An 18,378-nucleotide genomic window follows, 5' to 3' on the forward strand; every position below is an offset into this window, starting at 1 on the left:
GGAGAGCACGCATCCCCTATTTATTGGGCCTGAGAGCTCATCTGTCCACCTCCAGAGAATCTGCAGACCTGGCAAAACCACTCTCATTTACAGAGCTCATCCCACAGGTCACTGGCACCGAGAGAGAGCACACTGTGAGGATTAACTGAGATAATACAAGCAAAGCTCTTAGCATAGGCGCTGGCACTTAACTGGCCCTTGAAAAATGGGAATAGCTACTATTATTATTGTCACTAGAGGCCTGGTGCATGAAAATTCATGCTCTGGAGTGGGGGGTCCCTCAGCCTGGCCTGCCTCTTCTCACAGTCCGGGAGCCCTCAGGGGCGGGATCAGGGAAGGCAACGCCCCCATCATACCTCTGCTGCTGCCACTGCCGGCAGCGCAAGCCTCGGCCGGCCCTGGTTACCTGAGCCTCGGGCGGCCCTGGGTGGCTGGGCAGCTGCCATCTGAGGCTTACTTGCACCTTGGGCGTCAACTGGGCAGCTGACTTCTGAGGCTTGTCTGTGCCTTGGGCCAGCCCTGGGCGACTGGGGGGCTGAGGGCGGGTCCGGCCTCACTGTGCGCCTGCTGCCCCCCCACCCTCCGGCTGGGCTGAAAGGACTGTGGGACTGGGGCGGAGGTGCAAGGAGCGCCTGGACCCGCCTGAGGGCAGGTCTGGCTGCAGGCGGCGCGCCTGCCACCTCCCCGGTGGGGCGGAAAGGACTGGGGGACTCTGGCGGGGCAGAGGGGACTAGGCACTGCCATCTTGTGGCTATAGGCGCCGCCATCTCTGTGATGGCACGATGGTCAATTTGCACATTCCCTCTTTATTAGATAGGATTACAGCTACAGCCATTCTTGCTTTTGTTGTTACAGTAACATTTTTATCAGGTTTCCTTCCAGTCTTTTTTTCTATACATATATCTTATGTCGCTAAGTTCAGATCACAATACTCCTCCCTTCCCCTAAACCAGGTTTCAGCAGAAAGGAGTCCCTCCAAGACTGCTGGGCTCCTCTATGTACATCTGAGGCTCACCCCTTGAGATTACCTCTCTATAAATGGTCTTTGGGGTCCATGACTCCTGAGATTACACTTGATCTTTCAGAGTGTCTGGGTATTCCCACAGCTCTGCTGTTTCCTCAAATGCCATCAACCACTGTCCCATAGGATTCCAGGGCCCCAGATTCTGAAAGTCAAGTTCTAGATGCTGGATTCCCAGGTGGACTCTGCACCTGGATTCCAGAACCCTCTAGCTGGAACCTAAGGAAATAGGCTTGTTTCCACAGCTAGATGACTTTTCAGATGCGTAAGAGTTAGCAATCTATCATGAGGGCAAATAAAGATGCTCTTGGCTTTCTGGTCAGCGTATTAGGGAAGGGGAAAGGGTATGGACTGCCAAGAATTGGGGACGGAGTAGAAAGCCAGATTCTGGGAAGTGTGGCAAGGCAGGGAGAGTGGCTGAGCCAGGCCTCCCCCTTCCCTGCTGGGGTCATTTCCCAATAGGGCAGCAAGATCAGCTGGGGTTGGGGAGGTCACATGTTCCACCTTTACCCCGAGTGGTTACTGCACAAGGTGAGACTTCCTTGTTACAGGAAGAGCAAAAATAGGTCCCAGGTGATGGTCAGTGATCTGTGCCGAGAGCCACCAGGGTTATTCTGAGAGTGGCAGGCAAGGGGCCAGGGCAGGCTCTCAGTCAAGTGGGACTGAGCTGGAAGTGGCATGCTCAGCCTGCAGGTTCACCCTGCCCTTTCGAGAACCCTGAATGCTGGGGGCACTGGAGCCCTATGCAGGCCGACCCTCAATGGGTGGACCTAGGATCCTGACTCAGCTATGTGACCCTGAGCATCACCTTCCTTCTCAAATGATGGGGACTTTGATCCCTGCCTCTCAGGATGGTTAAGAGAACTCTGTGAAGCTGACAGATGGTGCTCAATAGATGTGTGAATCTCCACTGCAGCTGTCCCAGAGTGCAGGTCCAAGGGTCCGAAGAAGGCCAGGGCCCTGCCTGCGTAGCCCAGCTGCCAATAGGCCCCCTCCCTTCCAATGTGAAGGAGCCAGAGTCGGGCACAAAAGCACGTTTCTGGAAGGGCTTGTGGGGATTTTCCAGGAACAACTCCATCCAGCTGGAGAATTCCACTCCCTGCCCTGCTGCTCAGGGTCAGGCTAAGGAGGGGATGTTCTGGCTCATTCCGGTTCTGCCCAGCTCCTGCTTCTTGCCTGCAAAGTGCAGGGCGGGGTGCCCACACCGTATTCTCTTGCTGTTTGCTGTGGAATGTGAGGGGCCTGAGGCACTGAGGTCCCTCTAGAGGCCCTGGCACAGAACAGTGCTGGGCACACCATTGGTCCTCTTGTCCCCCCCTCTCCCCCCCCACCGCCTCTTCCTTCCAGGGACAATCCCTTTCCTTCATCCAATGTGTCCTAGCATTTTCCCTGGAGCCGGCTCTTGTCCTCAGGGTCACCCCAGGTGAACATGGACAAGCAACATGACGGACACCGACTTGGAGAGAGATGGCACCTGACCTGGCTCGGGGATGGGGGTGGGGAAGGGTAGCCAGACTGGGACACACTGTGACATTTCTGAGAGGCTGAATGTTTGAGGGTTTCTGATGGGTATTGAGGTCAAGGGTGGGAATTGAACTGAATTCAGTTATTTGCTGAGCTGGAATTGGACCCCAGTTTCCTCCCAGCCCAGTCCTCTACCCTCCACAGCTACCTCATCAGAGTTTTTCCTGGGTTTGGCAAAAAACTAGGGGGAGCTTGGCTGGTGTTGCTCAGTGGTTGAGCATCAAACTATGAAGCAGAAAGTCACGGTTTGATTCCTGGTCAGGGCGCATGCTGGGTTGCGGCTCCATCCCCAGTGTGGCGCATGCAGGAGGCAGCCAATCAATCATTCTCTCTCATAATTGATTCACAATTGATGTTTCTGTCTCTCCTTCTCCCTTCCTCTCTGAAACGAATTATATATATATACTTGTTTTTTTTTTTAAAGAAATGGGGGTGGGGGGTGGGGGAGTCCTCTTCAGGGAGGGGCTAGGCTGGCAAATAGGAACTTCAGACAGAACTGGGTGTTAGAGCTGGGCTCAGGGGACTCACTTCAGCTTACCACAAGGTGGCCACCCTTGGGGCTAATACTGCACCCACAAAATACGCTCTCTGCCCACAGAAGTCCCTGGGGAGTAATAGGGCACTCAGATATGCTGGGAGCAAAGTTCTTGTAGGGTCCCAGCTGGGCACCCCAGACCCACTCTGTCATTTTATCTCAACTTCAGCTCAGCACCTGCACCTTCTCCAGTGTCGGCCACCACCTCCACCCCTGGGAAGGAAGGAGGTACAGGGCTCCCCTCCAAGGTTTCTGTGCTAGCAGAAACCCCTGAGAGCCTCTCGGGTGGAAAAAGTTACCCAGTTCTAAATCTGCCAGCCTTTGGTGATCTCATCCCCTTCCCAATATAGTCGTGTTCCCCTCCCCCACAGGCTGGCTCCAGGCCAATGGGGTAAGTCACGAGGGAGCTGGGAGGGGGATGCGTGTGAGGGTTGGGGGAGGGGTTTTAACTTGGGGTCACACTGTACATTCTGTTTTGTAATCTATTTCCCACCCACCCCCCTCACAGTATTTACGTTTGGGAGGTTCCTGGCAAATAATAACGATATTCCACCATCACTTTTTTCCACTATCACTTGTAAAGTCCAGCAGGATGGATGCACCAGACCTCTCTGTTCAGTGTGTGGAGGAAACACATGTCAGTGAGGTCCAGTTTCTCTTTCTTACAAACACAAGTGCTATGACCATTTTTGTCCAAATCCCGTTGTGCAGTTCTCGTTCTCTCTCTCTCTCTCTCTCTCTCTCTCTCTCTCTCTCTCTTTCCCTCTCTCCCCCCTCCCTCTCTCTTCCTCTCCCTCTTCCCTTCCCCCTCCTCCCCCTCTCTCTTTCCCTCTCTCTCTCTCCCTCTCCCTGACAGGGCCCTGGCTCAGTTGGTTGAAGCATTGTCCTGTACACCAAAAGGTTGTGGGTTTGATTCCCAGTCAGGGCACATACCCAGGTTTCAGGTTCAATCCCCAGCTAGGGTGCCCACGGGAGGCAACTGGTCGATATTTCTCTCACATCAGTGTTCTCTCTCTCTCCCTCTCTCTTCCACTTTATCTAAAATTAATAAAAACATACCCTCGGGTGAGGATTAAGAAAAGAAAAAAAGGCACTTGGTGATTTATAAAATAAAAGAAAGCCCTAGATGGTTTGGCTCAGTGGATAGAGCATCAGCCTGCAGACTGAAGGGTCCCAGGTTCAATTCCCGTCAAGGGCACATGCCCGGGTTGCGGGCTCAAGCCCCAGTAAGTGACGTGCAGGAGGCAGCCAATCAATGATTCCCTCTCATCATTGATGTTTCTCTTTCTCTCTCCCCCTTCTCCCTTCTCTAAAATTAATAAAAATATATTTAAACAAGAAAGAAATTCTGACAGGTGCTGGGCAGGAGAGCAGGATTCATGGTGTGATTGATGAATTCTGGGCCCTCCCCTAGGCCAGAGGTGCAGGCCCAGGGCAGGGAGGGGCATCAGAGACTAGTGCAGGGCCACTGTGGTCTGCTGGTCCCTCCTGCCTGCTTTAGGCCAGCACTCCCGCACCCCCTGGCTTCCACCTTGCCCTCAAAACCCTATAGAACCAGGGGTCCTCAAACTTTTTAAACAGGGGGCCAGTTCACTGTCCCTCAGACCGCTGGAGGGCCGGACTATAGTTAAAAAAAAAAAACTATGAACAAATTCCTATGCGCACTGCGGGCCCAGGACGAGTCGGCTGCTAAGCAGGACAGGCAGCGGCACCCGGCGGGCCGGATAAATGTCCTCGGCGGGCCGCATGTGGCCCGCGGGCCGTAGTTTGAGGACCGCTGCATAGGCCATGTTGACTGGGGACACAGAGAAAGGCCATCCCAGGCGCAAGCAGAGGGCCCAGCCTCAGAGTGAACCTCGCCCCCCCCAGTCCATCAATTCACATGTTGCCTAGTGTTTCTCTAGCTTCTACTAGAATGTTTCCATGGATCAACAGCTTACTCCTTCCTGCCAGGCTTTTGGAGAGCAAATAGGGCATGTTGTTTGTTTATTTGTCTTGATATGTTTTTTATGGATTTTTAGAGAGTGAGGAAGGGAAAGGGTGAGAGAGAAACATCGATGAGAGACTTCAAACTGATTGGCTGCCTCCTGCATGCCCCCTACTGGGGATTGCGCCCACAACCCGGGCATGTGCCCTTACCGGGAATCGAATCAGTGACCTCTTGGTGCATGGGACAATGCTCTGAGCCAATCCACTGAGCCATACCAGCTGGGCAGGGCATGTGTTTTTTATAAAATGAACAGATAGGATTCAACGGAATTGAATGATCACTTAGCAGTCGCATGAAGTGAAGAAAAAGCTTTGGAGTCAGACACCAGGGTTCAAAACTTAGCCCTGCATTTACTAGTTTTGTGACATTGAGCACATTTTACCTTTCCAAACTCAGTTTCACCGTCTGTAACATGGGTTCATAATACTTGCCTCATACGATTGTGAGATTTATTGTAAGGAATTGACTCATGTAAGCTGGAGGCCCAGGAAAGACAGTGATGTGATTCCAGTCCAAACATAAAGGCCTAAGAATAAACCAGAGGAGCCAATGGTGTAAGTCCCAGTGTGGGTCCAAAGGCCTGAGAAGCACCAGATGTCCAAGGGGAGGGGAGGGGTGTCCCAGCTCAACAAGCAGCACATTTTCCCTTCCTTCTGCCTTTTCATTCTATTCCAGCCCTCAATGGGTTGGATGATACTTACCCACGTCTTTACTCAGTCTATTGATTCAAATGCTAATGTTTTCCAGAAACACCCTCAGAGCCACACTCAGAAATAATGTTTTACCAGCCTTCTAGGCCTTTTTCAGCCCAGTTAAATTAACAGATAAAACTAACCACCACAACCCTCAATCAGATTCACCAACTATCAAGACTGCTGTCCATTACCTTTGCCAATCCCTGATGTCACTGTCACTTGGTTATTGTATTCTATTGGTTACAAAACAAGTTCTAACCACCCCCTCCCCATATTCAAGAAGAGTGGAATTAAACCCCACCGCTTGATGGGAGGAGCATTTGTGATCATCCTCGAAACCAGAGAAAGGACAAAAAGGTGGAGGATTCCAGGCTTCATCCCCAGTGACCAGGGGGCCAGCCCAACTCTTGAAAGAGGTAGCTCCAGTTGGTGGGGGAAGACAAGACCTCTTTTCCTTTCCCACTCCTTCATCCCCGTATTACTGTAGTACCACAGCCTGGGGAGGAGGATTCTGAGCTTTCTCCCCAGGGTGATGGTGCGCTGTGGAAGGATTTGGAGCAGAAGAGTGACATGGTCAGATTTGAGTCTGACCAAGATCACTCCTGCTATATACTGGGTGGAACTGACTGGAGGGGGCAGGTGTTTTGGGTGAGGAAGGAGCAAGGTGTTGGACCATTCTTGGGGCTGGGATAGGGGGTGGGCAGGAGGAGATGGAGCCTAGACCTGCTGGGAGGGTGGCTGCGGGGACTGGCTGCAGGGAGTGGAGTGGGGTAGGGGTCAGAAGGGTTTAGAGTTGTGGAGCAGTCCCCTGAGGGGGACACCCACATTGGGGGAGAGTGGAAAAGGTGGCAGCCACTCCCCCGCCACCCGCAGCCCACCTGGAACCCCAGTAGCTCCTTCCCCACAAGACAGACCTGAGCGATCACAGGATAGGGTCCTGCCCCCACACCACACCCCAAGGACTTCCACAGTCTGGTGAGGCTTCCTGAGAGTGTTCCAGGTTACAGTTTTGGGGAGACCCTGCTCCACCTAGGGCTCAGCCTTGGGGCCTCAGCTTCTCAGGAACTTTCCTCTGCTCCAGCTGCAGCTGACATCAACACAGCCAGATGGCGACATCTAGAGGCAGCCGCCTGCTTCGCGTTGCTTTACTACAGATTGCCGGAAAAGGGCCTGTGCCAGCCCAGGGTTCCCCACCGGTGTTCAGGACATTCTCGGGGCAGAGTGACCAAGCCACCAGACAGAGCTCGGAAGAGGCCCAGCCCCTCCATCCCTTAATGCCAAATCCCAGTGTGGGGTCAGCAAAGCTTCTGGGACCCCAAGTGAACCCATGGATACTCTCCCCTCCCATAGCCAAGGAGCATGTTGTTTTGATGACATTCCCTGCCCCCAATCCACTGCACTGCTTTGTTTCAGAGGAAGGGTCATCCCAGCCACTCAGTCAACTCCTCACAGAGCCAACCCCTCACCTCCACCTCACCATCCAGGCCCGCCATGGGTCCTGGGTCCCAAGTAAGAATATGCAGCGGCCCTCAACTTTTCTTAGTGATCCTTTTTTAGCTAATTGTTCATTTCCATCCATACGTACCCATGGTCTTTTCTGGTACCAGACACTCCTCACCCCGCTCCCCACTTCCATGTCACTAAATGGTGGCATTTAGTTCCTCTCCTGCTTCTCTGACCTCTCTCTCTTTTGCTGGTTCCTTTTCATCTGTTCCTCTCAACCACCCACCCATCCATCCATCCATCCATCCATCCATTCATCCATCTGTCCCTCCATCCATCTGTCCCTCCATCCTTCCTCATTCATTCTACAGCCAGTTGGGCAGGGTGCTGAGCCTGATGTTACAGGAATGAGGGTGTGGAGGAGAAAAACAGGACAAATGTTGACAGCACCTGGTCATGACATCTCAAGGAAAGTGGGGGGGGGGGGGGCGGGGACTGAGATAGGACTTTCTGTACTGCCCCCACCCCACCTCCCTGCTGATGAAGAACAAGACATGTCCATAATCCTAGCTGAGGTCGCCGCATGGCCTTGCTCATGTCTTCATTCCTGGAGACCACCTGAGGGGCTCCTTCTTGCCCACCAGCCACATCAAGCCGGTTCTCCCTCAGCCTTCATGGCAACTCTCGCCACTTCAGTGTCCTCAGAGCCTGTCCCCAGACCTGCTGGACCGGACTCACCCCTGTGCTCCTTTCCCTGGGCTGCCGCCCTGCATTGTGCCCAGTACCATGGTCCTCTTGGCCCCAACTGGATGGGGCCATCCCTGGCCAGCTCCGCATGCCTGGCTCTGGTGCACGTAAGGTTTGTGTGAGATGGACTGGACAGAGCAGCAGCTCATGGCGCACATTTCTTCTGTTCATCTGCTGCAGGGAGAATGGGGTTGGGCCAGCGAGAGCTTTCTGTAATCCCCGAAAGGCAGGGAGAGTTAAGATTTGAGATAGAGCCAGCTTTGGAAAGTCCCTCCACAGACCACTTTTCCAGGGGGTGAGGGTAAGTAATGTGTTCAGCCAACTTATTCCCTTGCCAGCGAAGGTCAGAATGGGAACTCTGGCTCCCTCCCTCCCCACATGCTCCTCCCAGACGGGCGATTTCCCATGTGGAGCACATCAGGTCAGGAGCCAAAGGAGCAAAGACACTCTGACCCACGGAAGTCCAGTAAAGGCTTACCCACCCCAGAGGTAGCTGCTTGGAGCGCCAGCCACTCATGATTCAGAGGATCACCAGCCTGGGAATTACTTAAGGGCGTTTAGTAGCATCAAGTAAAATGAAACCAAAAATGCTAGAGATTTAAGGAACAGTATAAGCCCCCTCACCCTCCAGTTAGAAAGCTCAAAGAGCTTAATTTTGTAAATTTGTTTTCCTTCTATTTTTATCATGTTCCAAAATGATGGGACATTGAAACAATGTATGTTAAGTAAATCTAGCTTCTTTGCAGTGCTTCTCTGCCCCATCCCCTACCACTCTGGGCCAAGACTGGGCAATGTTTCGTCAATTACTATCCCTTTCTGAGAGCCCAGTATTGGGAAGAGTGCATGCCCTGTAGACTTTCCTCAAATGCGCCCTGTTAAATATTAATGACTAATGCTCATACCATTAATAACTAATAATAATGTATTTGCATTTTAAGAAGTACCCATTGGAGCTGTCCTGATGAGCTGTATCCCTATACAGGCAATGAAATATAGCTGTTAGTGGGGGTGAGATGGAGTGGGGTGCTTAACTCTATCTAGGTACCTGTCTAGATTTTCCCCCAAAGCTGGCTCTGCATTTAAGATTAACATACATTTAAGATTTTTTTTTAAATAGGAGCAACATATCTTTTTTTTTAAATATATTTAATTGATTTTTTGCAGAGAGGAAGGGAGAAGGATAGTCAGAAACATTGATGAGAAACATCAATTAGCTGCCTCCTGCACACCTCCTATTGGGGATGTGCCCGCAACCAAGGTACATGCCCTTGACCAGAATCGAACGTGGGACCTTTCAGTCCACAGGCCGACGCTCTATCCACTGAGCCAAACCAGCCAGGGCTACATTTAAGATTTTTTTAAAAAATATATTTTTATTGATTTCAGAGAGGAAGGAGAGGAAGAGAGAGATAGAAACATCAATGATGAGAGAGAATCTTTGATTGGCTGCCTCCTGCACGCCCCCCATTGGGGATCAAGCCCACAACCCAGGCATGTGCCCTTGACCCAAATCGAACCTGGGACCCTTCAGTCTGCAGGCCGACGCTCTATCCACTGAGCCAAATCAGCTAGGGCCATTTAAGATTTAACAAGCTGAGTTAAATAATATGAAATGCCAGCAGACAGGCCTTGGCACTGAGTGTATGGAGACGCTCACAACAAAAGCCTTTACTTTTCCTTCTTTTCAGGTCCCCACATGGTTAATACTAAATGAGGACTTCCTGTGTGGTCAGCAGCCAAAAAGTTTGCAGAGAACACTTCTCTCTTTTGGGTAGATTCTTCCTCCCCATCCCCTAGTGGATTCTTGAAGAGACTAAAATCTTCCATGGCCAGAAACAAAGGCTGGCCTCATCTAATGCCCTAAGGACTTAAAAAAATTAATATTCCAACCAAAGGAAACTGAATTTCATTTTGCCTTTTTATTTACAAGTTTAAATATCTCTAATGGTTAGAAAATACAAACATTGGTATACAGCTTAAATACAAATGTCACTAGATATTAAAGGACTTGGTTAATAATTTTTCCAAATGCTTAAGAAATATTTCCCAGGAGGCAGGTTAAACGTTAGGTGCTCGAGGCGCAAAGAACAGAGCCTCAGCCTGTTCAGATGGTCGCAGTCCAAACGTGCTTCCCACTCGGTGACGCACATGGCAGCAGGACAAGCAGTGCCACCAGCCTTTATACCCCAGCTCCACGGGTATAAAGCTACACGGGGGCTTTTTCTGTCATGGGAAAGAGTCACATTCTGGGACAAATAAACCACTTTCAAGATGAAACTAGAATGGCTCAGTTCCAGGACATTCTGGAGTAACCTGGGAAGTTAAGGCTCCCCCAAATTGTCATCAAGGGCTGATGGATAAAAGAGTCAAGTCAGCCAGACTCGTGCTGGACACATTTTCTTGTTCCATAGCTTATTCTCTTCTTTAACTCGTGTGGACTGTTTATATTTCACTTATGTATAAAAGGTGCCAGCCAAATCAATTGTGTCTAACCCAAACTTGACCCAGTGTGCCCAATATTAGGGATCTTTTAGCCCGATCATACTTCTGGGTGAAATGTCTTCTATGTTAACATACCTCAAAGTTAACATTTTCATTATAATAAATTAGCTTTAATGTTACAATTAACATCTCAGAAAACTGAATCTAAGTATCTTGACCTAGCATACTAACTTGAACTTAGAACTAATACCATCTTCCCTATCCATTTTGACCAATCCCCAGAATCAGTAGAGGCGTATTTTATCTACATGTAAAATATCTAATTAGGCCACTTATTACCACTTTCTTACCTAAAACAATGAATATGTAATTTAAAGCACCAAAGCATACTTTATTCCAAAGTCACAACCAAAATACTTAGGTTCAATCTAACTTTTTAATTCAGTTTAGAAGTCTCAAAACTGAAATCTTTATAAAAGGAATGATAAATGCTTTGGAAGACCTGACAAGTACCTCCAACCCCTTCTCAACCCTGATGTCAAGCAGTAGCCCATGTGCTTCAGGAAGGTCAATGACAGCAGAACTGTGGGCAGGGAGGCACCCCTTGGAGCATTCAGGGAAAGAGGTGACAAGAGCCCAGCCGGCGTGGCACAGTGGTTGAGCGTCGACCTATGAGCCAGGAGGTCATGGTTCGATCCCCAGTGTGGGGAGTGCAGAAGGCTGCCAATTAATGATTCTATTTCATCACTGATGTTTCCTCTCTCCCTCTCTAAAATCAATAAGAATATATTAAAAAAGAAAAGTCAATCTTTACCTAAAAAAAAAGAGCTAATAAGAGTCACAGTGGAAAAGGCAGACAATACACTGGCCTTTCTTCTCTCAATATACCAATTAGAAAGCAGGAAATCTATTAGGCAGAGAAAAAAACACATGCGTGGAGAAACAGCTGGGATGTCTGCATTCTCTTGGCTGTCCCACAAGTTACTGAATCGGATACATTTATGACCACGCTGGCTCCAAAACACGATTCATGCTCTGTAATCAAAGTAAATGCTCCAAGGTGCACCGGGGTTTAGTGGGCGTGAAGAGCAAAGGTTGTCAGACAAGCAGTCTTTGGCTCTAGCAACATACCTTCAGGTGAGCAGAATGGCAGTGATTCACGTTTTACTTCTGAGTTAAGATCTAGATTAGAAGGAATAGTAATGGCTTCAGAATAAAAGAACCAAGCTTAAGCACTCCAAAGAGAACGTCTTAAAATGAAGTCCTATTGCTAACCAGTTGCACTGAAAACCGACAGGGAAACATCCCCAACCTAGAAGTATACCAACACTGGAATGAATGTCTCTGGGACATGGACAAAAATGAGGAAGTCAATCCTACTTATTTGCTTGTCCCCAAGCTAGAAGTATACCAACACTGGAATGAATGTCTCTGGGACATGGACAAACATGAGGAAGTCAATCCTAGTTACTTGCTTTTCTTTCGGTACATGGCACGAGGGGGTGAGATGAGGAGAGGGACCCAATATAGTACAGGAGGATAAAAATGTCAGTTTTGTGGGATTTTATTTGTGTATCCATTTAGGGACACATTTCCTGTTGTTTAAATGCCACCATAATTCATCCCATGAAACTCATCTCCCAAAAAAGGATCAACATGGGTTCATTTTCCAACTGACACAAGTCTGTGCAGCCCACAGAAGCCATTACAGGTTATATTTATTTTTGCTCCCACTCCTATTCTATATATGGTCCAGTTCCTGAGGAGAAACAATGTGATTTATCCCACATTCTAGGGGCAAGTGTCCCATCTGACAAATCTCCCTCTGCCCCCCTCTCCATTGCCTCGGGATGCACATGGGGAGACTTGGATAGTGACTACTCTCAGGTCCTTCCTATTTCACCTCTCCAGATTCAGGCTGAACCTTAAGTCTATAATCCACTGCAATAAACCAGTCCTGCCTAATTGGCTGACACAAGGAGAGCACATTTTCTCCTTCCCTGCAACCATGTGAAATGGAAGCATTCTTTGCAATTAGAAGCAGCAGGATGAGGGAGCTCAGCATAGAAAAGACAGGAATTAACAGAAGAATGTTTGAGAGGTATAACCAGAATGGCTAACTGCTATGACTAAACCCCCAGAGGCTTAAACCTTGGAGACAATATTAATGCAGGAAAGGCCAGGAGTTAAGGCTTAGACAGAAGTTACCTCCTAGTATGGCTCAAAAGTTCAGGGGATAGGCTCCAGTGGAAGGGACCAAAAGCCATACAAGTAAATTCCGCTGGTCCAGAGGCCTAACTCCTCTCACCCTCAGCTGGAAACCAAGACAGGTCATTCCAAGCATGCTGACAGCAGGCCTGTTGGCAAGTTTGAGGACTCAGTTTTAAAATAAACTAAAATAGGACTAGAATGCAGCACTACAAAATGTTTGCACAAGTATAATCATGAGAAGGGTTAGAATATTGCATAGAAAAAGTGTTCTGTAATATCCTTTGTAAACCTAGGTCTTATTAATTAAAACAATCAAGCAAACAAAACCTCCCTTCATAGTCTAGAAGTCCATGATTATGAATTGAGGAAAATTATCAAGTTTGCAGTTTTGCAGCAAAACCTCAGATGATCCTGAAGTTCTTCATGTTTAGAATTGTGATTAAATTTACCACTTGGAGCCCAGCCAGGGTGGCTCAATGGTTGAGCACCAACCCATGAACCAAGAGGTCCTGGGTTCGATTGCTGGTCAGGGTACATGCCTGGGTTGCAGGCTCGAGGTGTGCTGGAGGCAGCCAATTGATGTTTCTTTCTCATCGATGTTTCTATCCTTCTCCCTTTCCCTCTCTCTAAAATAAATAAAAACATATTTTAAAAAAATATTTACCATTTGGAGGGTCAAGCTGACACAGTTTAACAACAGTTTCTTTATAAAAGGACCTGGCTACATGAGCCCAAGCAAATTTTATGTCTCCATGCTCTGCCCTCTCTGCTTAGAAGAGGTGACCAAAACAGCCAGGGACATGAAATCACTGCTATTGTTTTTAAACTTAGGCTGCTTGTTTTCTTTTCTTCTCACATTAGTCTATTATTAAGCAAACTACACCAACTGCCCTTTTAACAGGTTTGAATAGCCAGTTTAAGAATAAGTGAAAATGTCTTAGAACATTTAAATTAACCTTGGCAATAGGATGAGAAATTCTTAACCTCTCTTATCATATACATCAATTGAGTCTGAGTTAAAATACACCACAGTGACAGTGATATCATCCCTGTACATTCTCGCCAAGTCCTCTGGCAGTGTCAGCATCGCGGTCAGCCGCTCCGGGTCCATCTCCCCATACTCATTGCTCCCTATGGCATGTCTGATCAAACGTGTGGCTGCATTTTGGTCGGCAACGTGAAGCCCCTGGGCTTTCCTCTGCAGCAGCAGGCTTTGCATGAGTCCCAGGTTGGCTGGTCTCTGGGCCAGGTCTGGCTTGTGCCGACCTGCTTCACTTAGGTGCTCCACCACCAGCCTCACCACATCCTCATTGTCCAGTACGTCCCATAGGCCGTCTGACGCCAGCACAAGGAACTTATCCTGGGGCCTCAGCCTGTGGTATGTGATCTCAGGCTCAGCAGTCAGGTAGGGTGGAGTGTAGTAGTGTTGGGGGGTGAACTGGTAAATGTTGAGGGCCTCGGTGTCAAAGCCCCTCTCCAGGACACTGCGCTGCAGCTCTTTACTCCACTTGAGCTGGACATCCCCGAATGCCCTGCAGGGCATAAGGATGCCCAGCAGCCTGTCGTCCATGATGATTGTCCTGTCTTCTGACTCAGGATGCTCCCTCTTCAGCCGTGACAGCTCAGCCTGGTTCCAGGCATTGTGGTCACAGGTAAGGGGCAGACAAGACCACATACCATTGTCCTCCTGGACACCAAGGATGGCCCGGCAGTCACCAGCATTTGCCACATGCAAGTGAACCCCATCAACATGGGCCATGCAAGCTGTTGCCCCAGAGAAAGCAACCTGGAGTGAAAGGTTCTTTGTCATCTCATCTTCCAAAGGAGCCTGGATTTCCAGGGAGATGTCAGAATCGAGTCTCTGGAAGGAGTACATTAATGCTTCCTTAATGTTCAGTCCCATTTCCATGTGCAGGTCAAGCAGCTCCTGCCAGTAGACCCGGAGGTGATCAAGGTGCACTGACGTGACATCCTTGTAGATACTGTCCCCTGGGTGCTTGAGCCACTGCAGGATGGGCAGCATGGGCTTCATGCTTTCCATTGCTCCCTCCATCTGCTCCAAGGTCTGCTGAGACATCAGTGACACTGCCACGTAGTAGAAGAGCCTCTCGCTTACTGCTTGAGCACATGCATGGCCACCATGTCCGTCAAAGACACCAAACATCAGCCCGTTGGTCTGCAGGCAGGAGGCCACAGCTCGCCGGTCCTCCACTGGGGAATTGGCAGCCAGCTGGTTGCTCTCAAACCGCAACACTGAATTTGGGACTCCGCCAACAGGGTCAAGAATCTTGTGGGCTGACTCACCGGCTCGCAACACTTCATTTACTTGCTCAGGGCTGAGCTGCAGGTGGAAATCGTCTTCCTCTGTCGATGTGTGTCTATAGGCTTTCGGCAGAGCAAAGCCACCACACGGGGCATTGTTTTTTAGGGTGGTTGGTACCGAGGAAAAGAGCGTCCTTTTTGATTTATTCCTACTTGAGACACACCTTGAATATAAATGCCTGCTCCCTTGTAATGTGGCAATGCTGTTCCTTGCAGAATTTAAGATCCAGTAGGACACAGGACTTGACATTCTGAAGCTATACCAGCAAATGTGTTCCTTCAGCAAAAGGTTTTTTTTTTTTAAACCTGGAAATTAAAGAGTTTTAAAAAGTTTCAAATTTAATTTCTCAATAATGACTTCTGAAAACATTTAATTTGCTACTATCCTGAGCAAAAGTGATTTAAGATAAACTATTTAAAAGAGTTCACTAAATTCAAAATACCTAAGCAAGTCTCTCTACCTCGCATTATAATACATAAACACATCCCAGAAAATGTGAAAAACAGGGTTTGTATAAACTCTCCACTCCTACAGAGCCACTGTGGGCTTCTCCACAGAGCTCACTCCTTCCTCACAGCTGACCCAGGGATCCCCATTTCCTCTCCTTCCCAAATCCTTTCCTTGCGAGGGCCCAGTGCCTAGCTCCCATGTTCACTCTTCCCAGCAGACTACACATTCATTTAAATATCTGCTTTCCCACTAGTCTGTAAGCTCCATGAATTCAGGAACTATGGCTGCCTTACCAGTGGCTCTCTAGGGCCCAGCCCTGTACCTGGCATACAACAAGCCTTTAAATATTGGCTAAATGTGGATTTTTTTGGAGGGTTAATCCTCACCCGAGGGTATTTTTCCATTGGTTTTTAAATTTTTTCTTTTTTTTTTTTTATTGATTTCAGGGAGGAAGGGACAGGGAAAGATAGAAACATAAATGACGACAGAGAATCATTGATCAGCTGCCTCCTGCACGCCCCCTACTGGGGATCGAGTCCACAACCCAGGCATGTGCCCTTGACTGAAGTTGAACCATGGATCCTTCAGTCCACAGGTCAACGCTCTTATCCACTGAGCCAAATCGGCTAGGGCTCCATTGATTTTTAGAGAGTGGAAGGGAGGGAGAAGGGGCAGAGAAAAAGAGAGAGAGAAACATCGATGTGAGAGAGACACAGTGATTGGATGCCTCCTCCACATGCGCTGACTGGGGCTGTGGAACCTGCAACCTAGGCACATGCCCCTGACGGGAATCAAACTCAGGACCCTTCAGTCCACAGGACTACATTCTATCCACTGAGCCAAACCCGCTAAGGTTACATGTGGATTTTTAACAGGTCCAATTGCACTTTAGGCATGACACTAGCTGTCTAGCATCAGACACACTGCCTGAGCTCCAGTGGTCCATTGGTGGGATGGGAATACTAGTTAGTCTCTTAAGGTTTTGTGAGGAGTTATGAAATATGACCCTTCTGCTCCAAAAAAAAGTAGTTATTACTTTTATCATTAGGTATATTCTTCTCGTCATTCTGCACACATTTTTATATAGTTGTAACCACAACTTTTAATCCCAGTTTTCCTGTTAAGAACATTTTGTCTGTATTACATTTCACGGATGTGTAATATTACATTTTGACATAAACAATCACAATTTACTTAACTATTGCCTATTGTTGGAATTATGAAGGTCATTTCCACTGCTTTTTATAAAACACCAAACTGACCTGCCCTGTGCATCAACCTACTTAGGTTTCATCCTACTTACTTCTCAAGAGAGCTATTAGTAGGTCAAAGGCTGTAGATGCATATTGCCAAACTAATTTCCACAAGGTTCACATCTGCCTCTGCAAAGGCATGAAGGAAACAGTTTCCTAGCGCCTTCAACCGTCTTTGGTGGTATTTTTCTCTTGGACAACAACAAAAGCTGCTTTATTTTCTATTTCCTCGGGTGACCCAGGAGAAAGACGCGTGTCCCACGTGTTTTCGGATTTCGCTTATGAATCCTGCCCTCCCCAAGTTTGTCTGTTGGGGTATCCGAAGAGCTCGCAGAACTGAGGATCGTCCTCCTCCTCCCAGCCCACCTTGCTGAACTTGGGGCAGGAGCGGAGGGTCTGGGTGAACGGAGGGTGCCTGCCCCCTCCCCCCGCCCAGGGCCCGCCGGAGAGGCCAGGCAGCGAGGCCCCACGCAAGGCTGTCTGCCGCAGCCCCGATCCCTAAAAGAAGCAAACAGGTCCCAAGTTCAAGTCTCTGACCCACAGTTTCATAGATAAGAGCGCAGCCTCCTGAGTCCACCCAGCCCAGATCTCCCTCAAAACCGGGCGCGGCCATATCGCTGAGCCTTAGCTTCCCAGCCGGTAAAATAAGAAGATTCAGTCGAGACGCCCAGCTCTCAGGGCTACTCCTGGGGTTAAAAGTAGCTAGCTAGTGTCCGGGTACGCAGCAAGGGTCCTAGGCTAGCCGCGAACCCACGTGGCGGGTGGCGCGAGTGGGATGACCGTGGCTGCGTCCCGCCCCCTCACCTCACCTAATCTGACCTCCCATCACCCGAGACGATGCCGCGAGCGCGGGAGGCCCAGACGCCCGCGAGGCCCGGGGGGGTGAGAAGCGTCCAGAACCCGCGCACGTCCCCTTCCCAACCACGGACCTTCGCGCTGCTCTCACCAGCTTGAGCCACTGCCGCGGAACCAGTGCCGCCCCTGCGTACAGCGCCACGCCAGCCGCCACCCCGGCCTCCTCTGAATGCCGCTTGTGCAACTCGAGAAGGAAGCTTCCTCTCGCCTGCCCTTATTGGTTCAGCTGAGGAGGCGGACCCTTAACGGACAGTGGAATTGACCAATGGCTGAGGAGGGCGAGGGGGCGGGCAGAGGGGCGGACCTAGAGGATCCGGTTCCTCCCCACCCGCCAAGCCCGGCTCCGACCCAAAGTGGGTTGAGAGCAGGTCAATGGGTCCATTCAGTCATTTGGCTAGGCGCCCCAATACGTGACCTCCCCGACTATGCACACCCCAAACCGGGAACCTTTCCAATTCCTTACTGTTGTTAGTGATACCCTACGCTTCGGCTTCCTCTCCATTTCTGTGCGGGCCAGTCCAGACCCCTCGCCCAAGCACCACACACTTACATTCAACCACCTGGACACCCCCGCGCTGGAGGCCCCTTTGTGCCTCAAACACAACTGGCCCCAAACTCACCTTCCTGCCAAATCAGCTCTTTCCCTCCTCCCCTAGTCCAGAAATGGTCCCATTATCTGCCCAAAGACCCAAGCCAGAAGCCTGGGAGTCATCTCCACTCCTCCCTCCATCCCCCCAGTTATCTAATACTGTTCTTTTTATTTCCTACATATTTCCCCGACCCAAACATTTGCCTCCAGCTACTCTACCACCCTATTCCAAGCCTCTCATCTGGTCTCCGCAATTCCAATTTTAACTTGGCTTTAGCTATCCTTCTTCTACAGAGCAGG

The 18,378-nt window shown here is 49.5% G+C and overlaps 1 protein-coding gene across 2 annotated transcripts; it reads right to left on the reverse strand.

Annotated features, from left to right (window-relative positions):
• Nucleotides 1–9,852: 9,852 nt before the first annotated feature.
• PDP2 (pyruvate dehydrogenase phosphatase catalytic subunit 2) lies at nucleotides 9,853–17,682 on the reverse strand. 2 transcript variants are annotated; one of them, XM_080645707.1, is made up of 2 exons: nucleotides 17,564–17,682; nucleotides 9,853–15,236 (listed from the first exon to the last, which is right to left on the reverse strand). In XM_080645707.1, exon 2 carries the CDS (start codon nucleotides 15,178–15,180, stop codon nucleotides 13,588–13,590), a length of 1,593 nt encoding a protein of 530 aa, XP_080501833.1. In that variant the 5' UTR covers nucleotides 15,181–15,236; nucleotides 17,564–17,682; the 3' UTR covers nucleotides 9,853–13,587. The 2 variants fall into 2 exon arrangements, with proteins under 2 accessions (XP_080501833.1, XP_080501834.1); XM_080645708.1 differs by having other exon boundaries at nucleotides 9,857–15,236; nucleotides 17,581–17,676.
• Nucleotides 17,683–18,378: the final 696 nt, after the last annotated feature.

Source organism: Plecotus auritus (assembly GCF_963455305.1).
Source record: "Plecotus auritus genome assembly, chromosome: 10".
NCBI lineage: Eukaryota > Metazoa > Chordata > Mammalia > Chiroptera > Vespertilionidae > Plecotus > Plecotus auritus.

Excerpts from the sequence above, each read along its gene's own strand:
- PDP2 (XM_080645707.1), bottom strand. The coding sequence starts at position 15,180 with ATGTCAAGTCCTGTGTCCTACTGGATCTTAAATTCTGCAAGGAACAGC.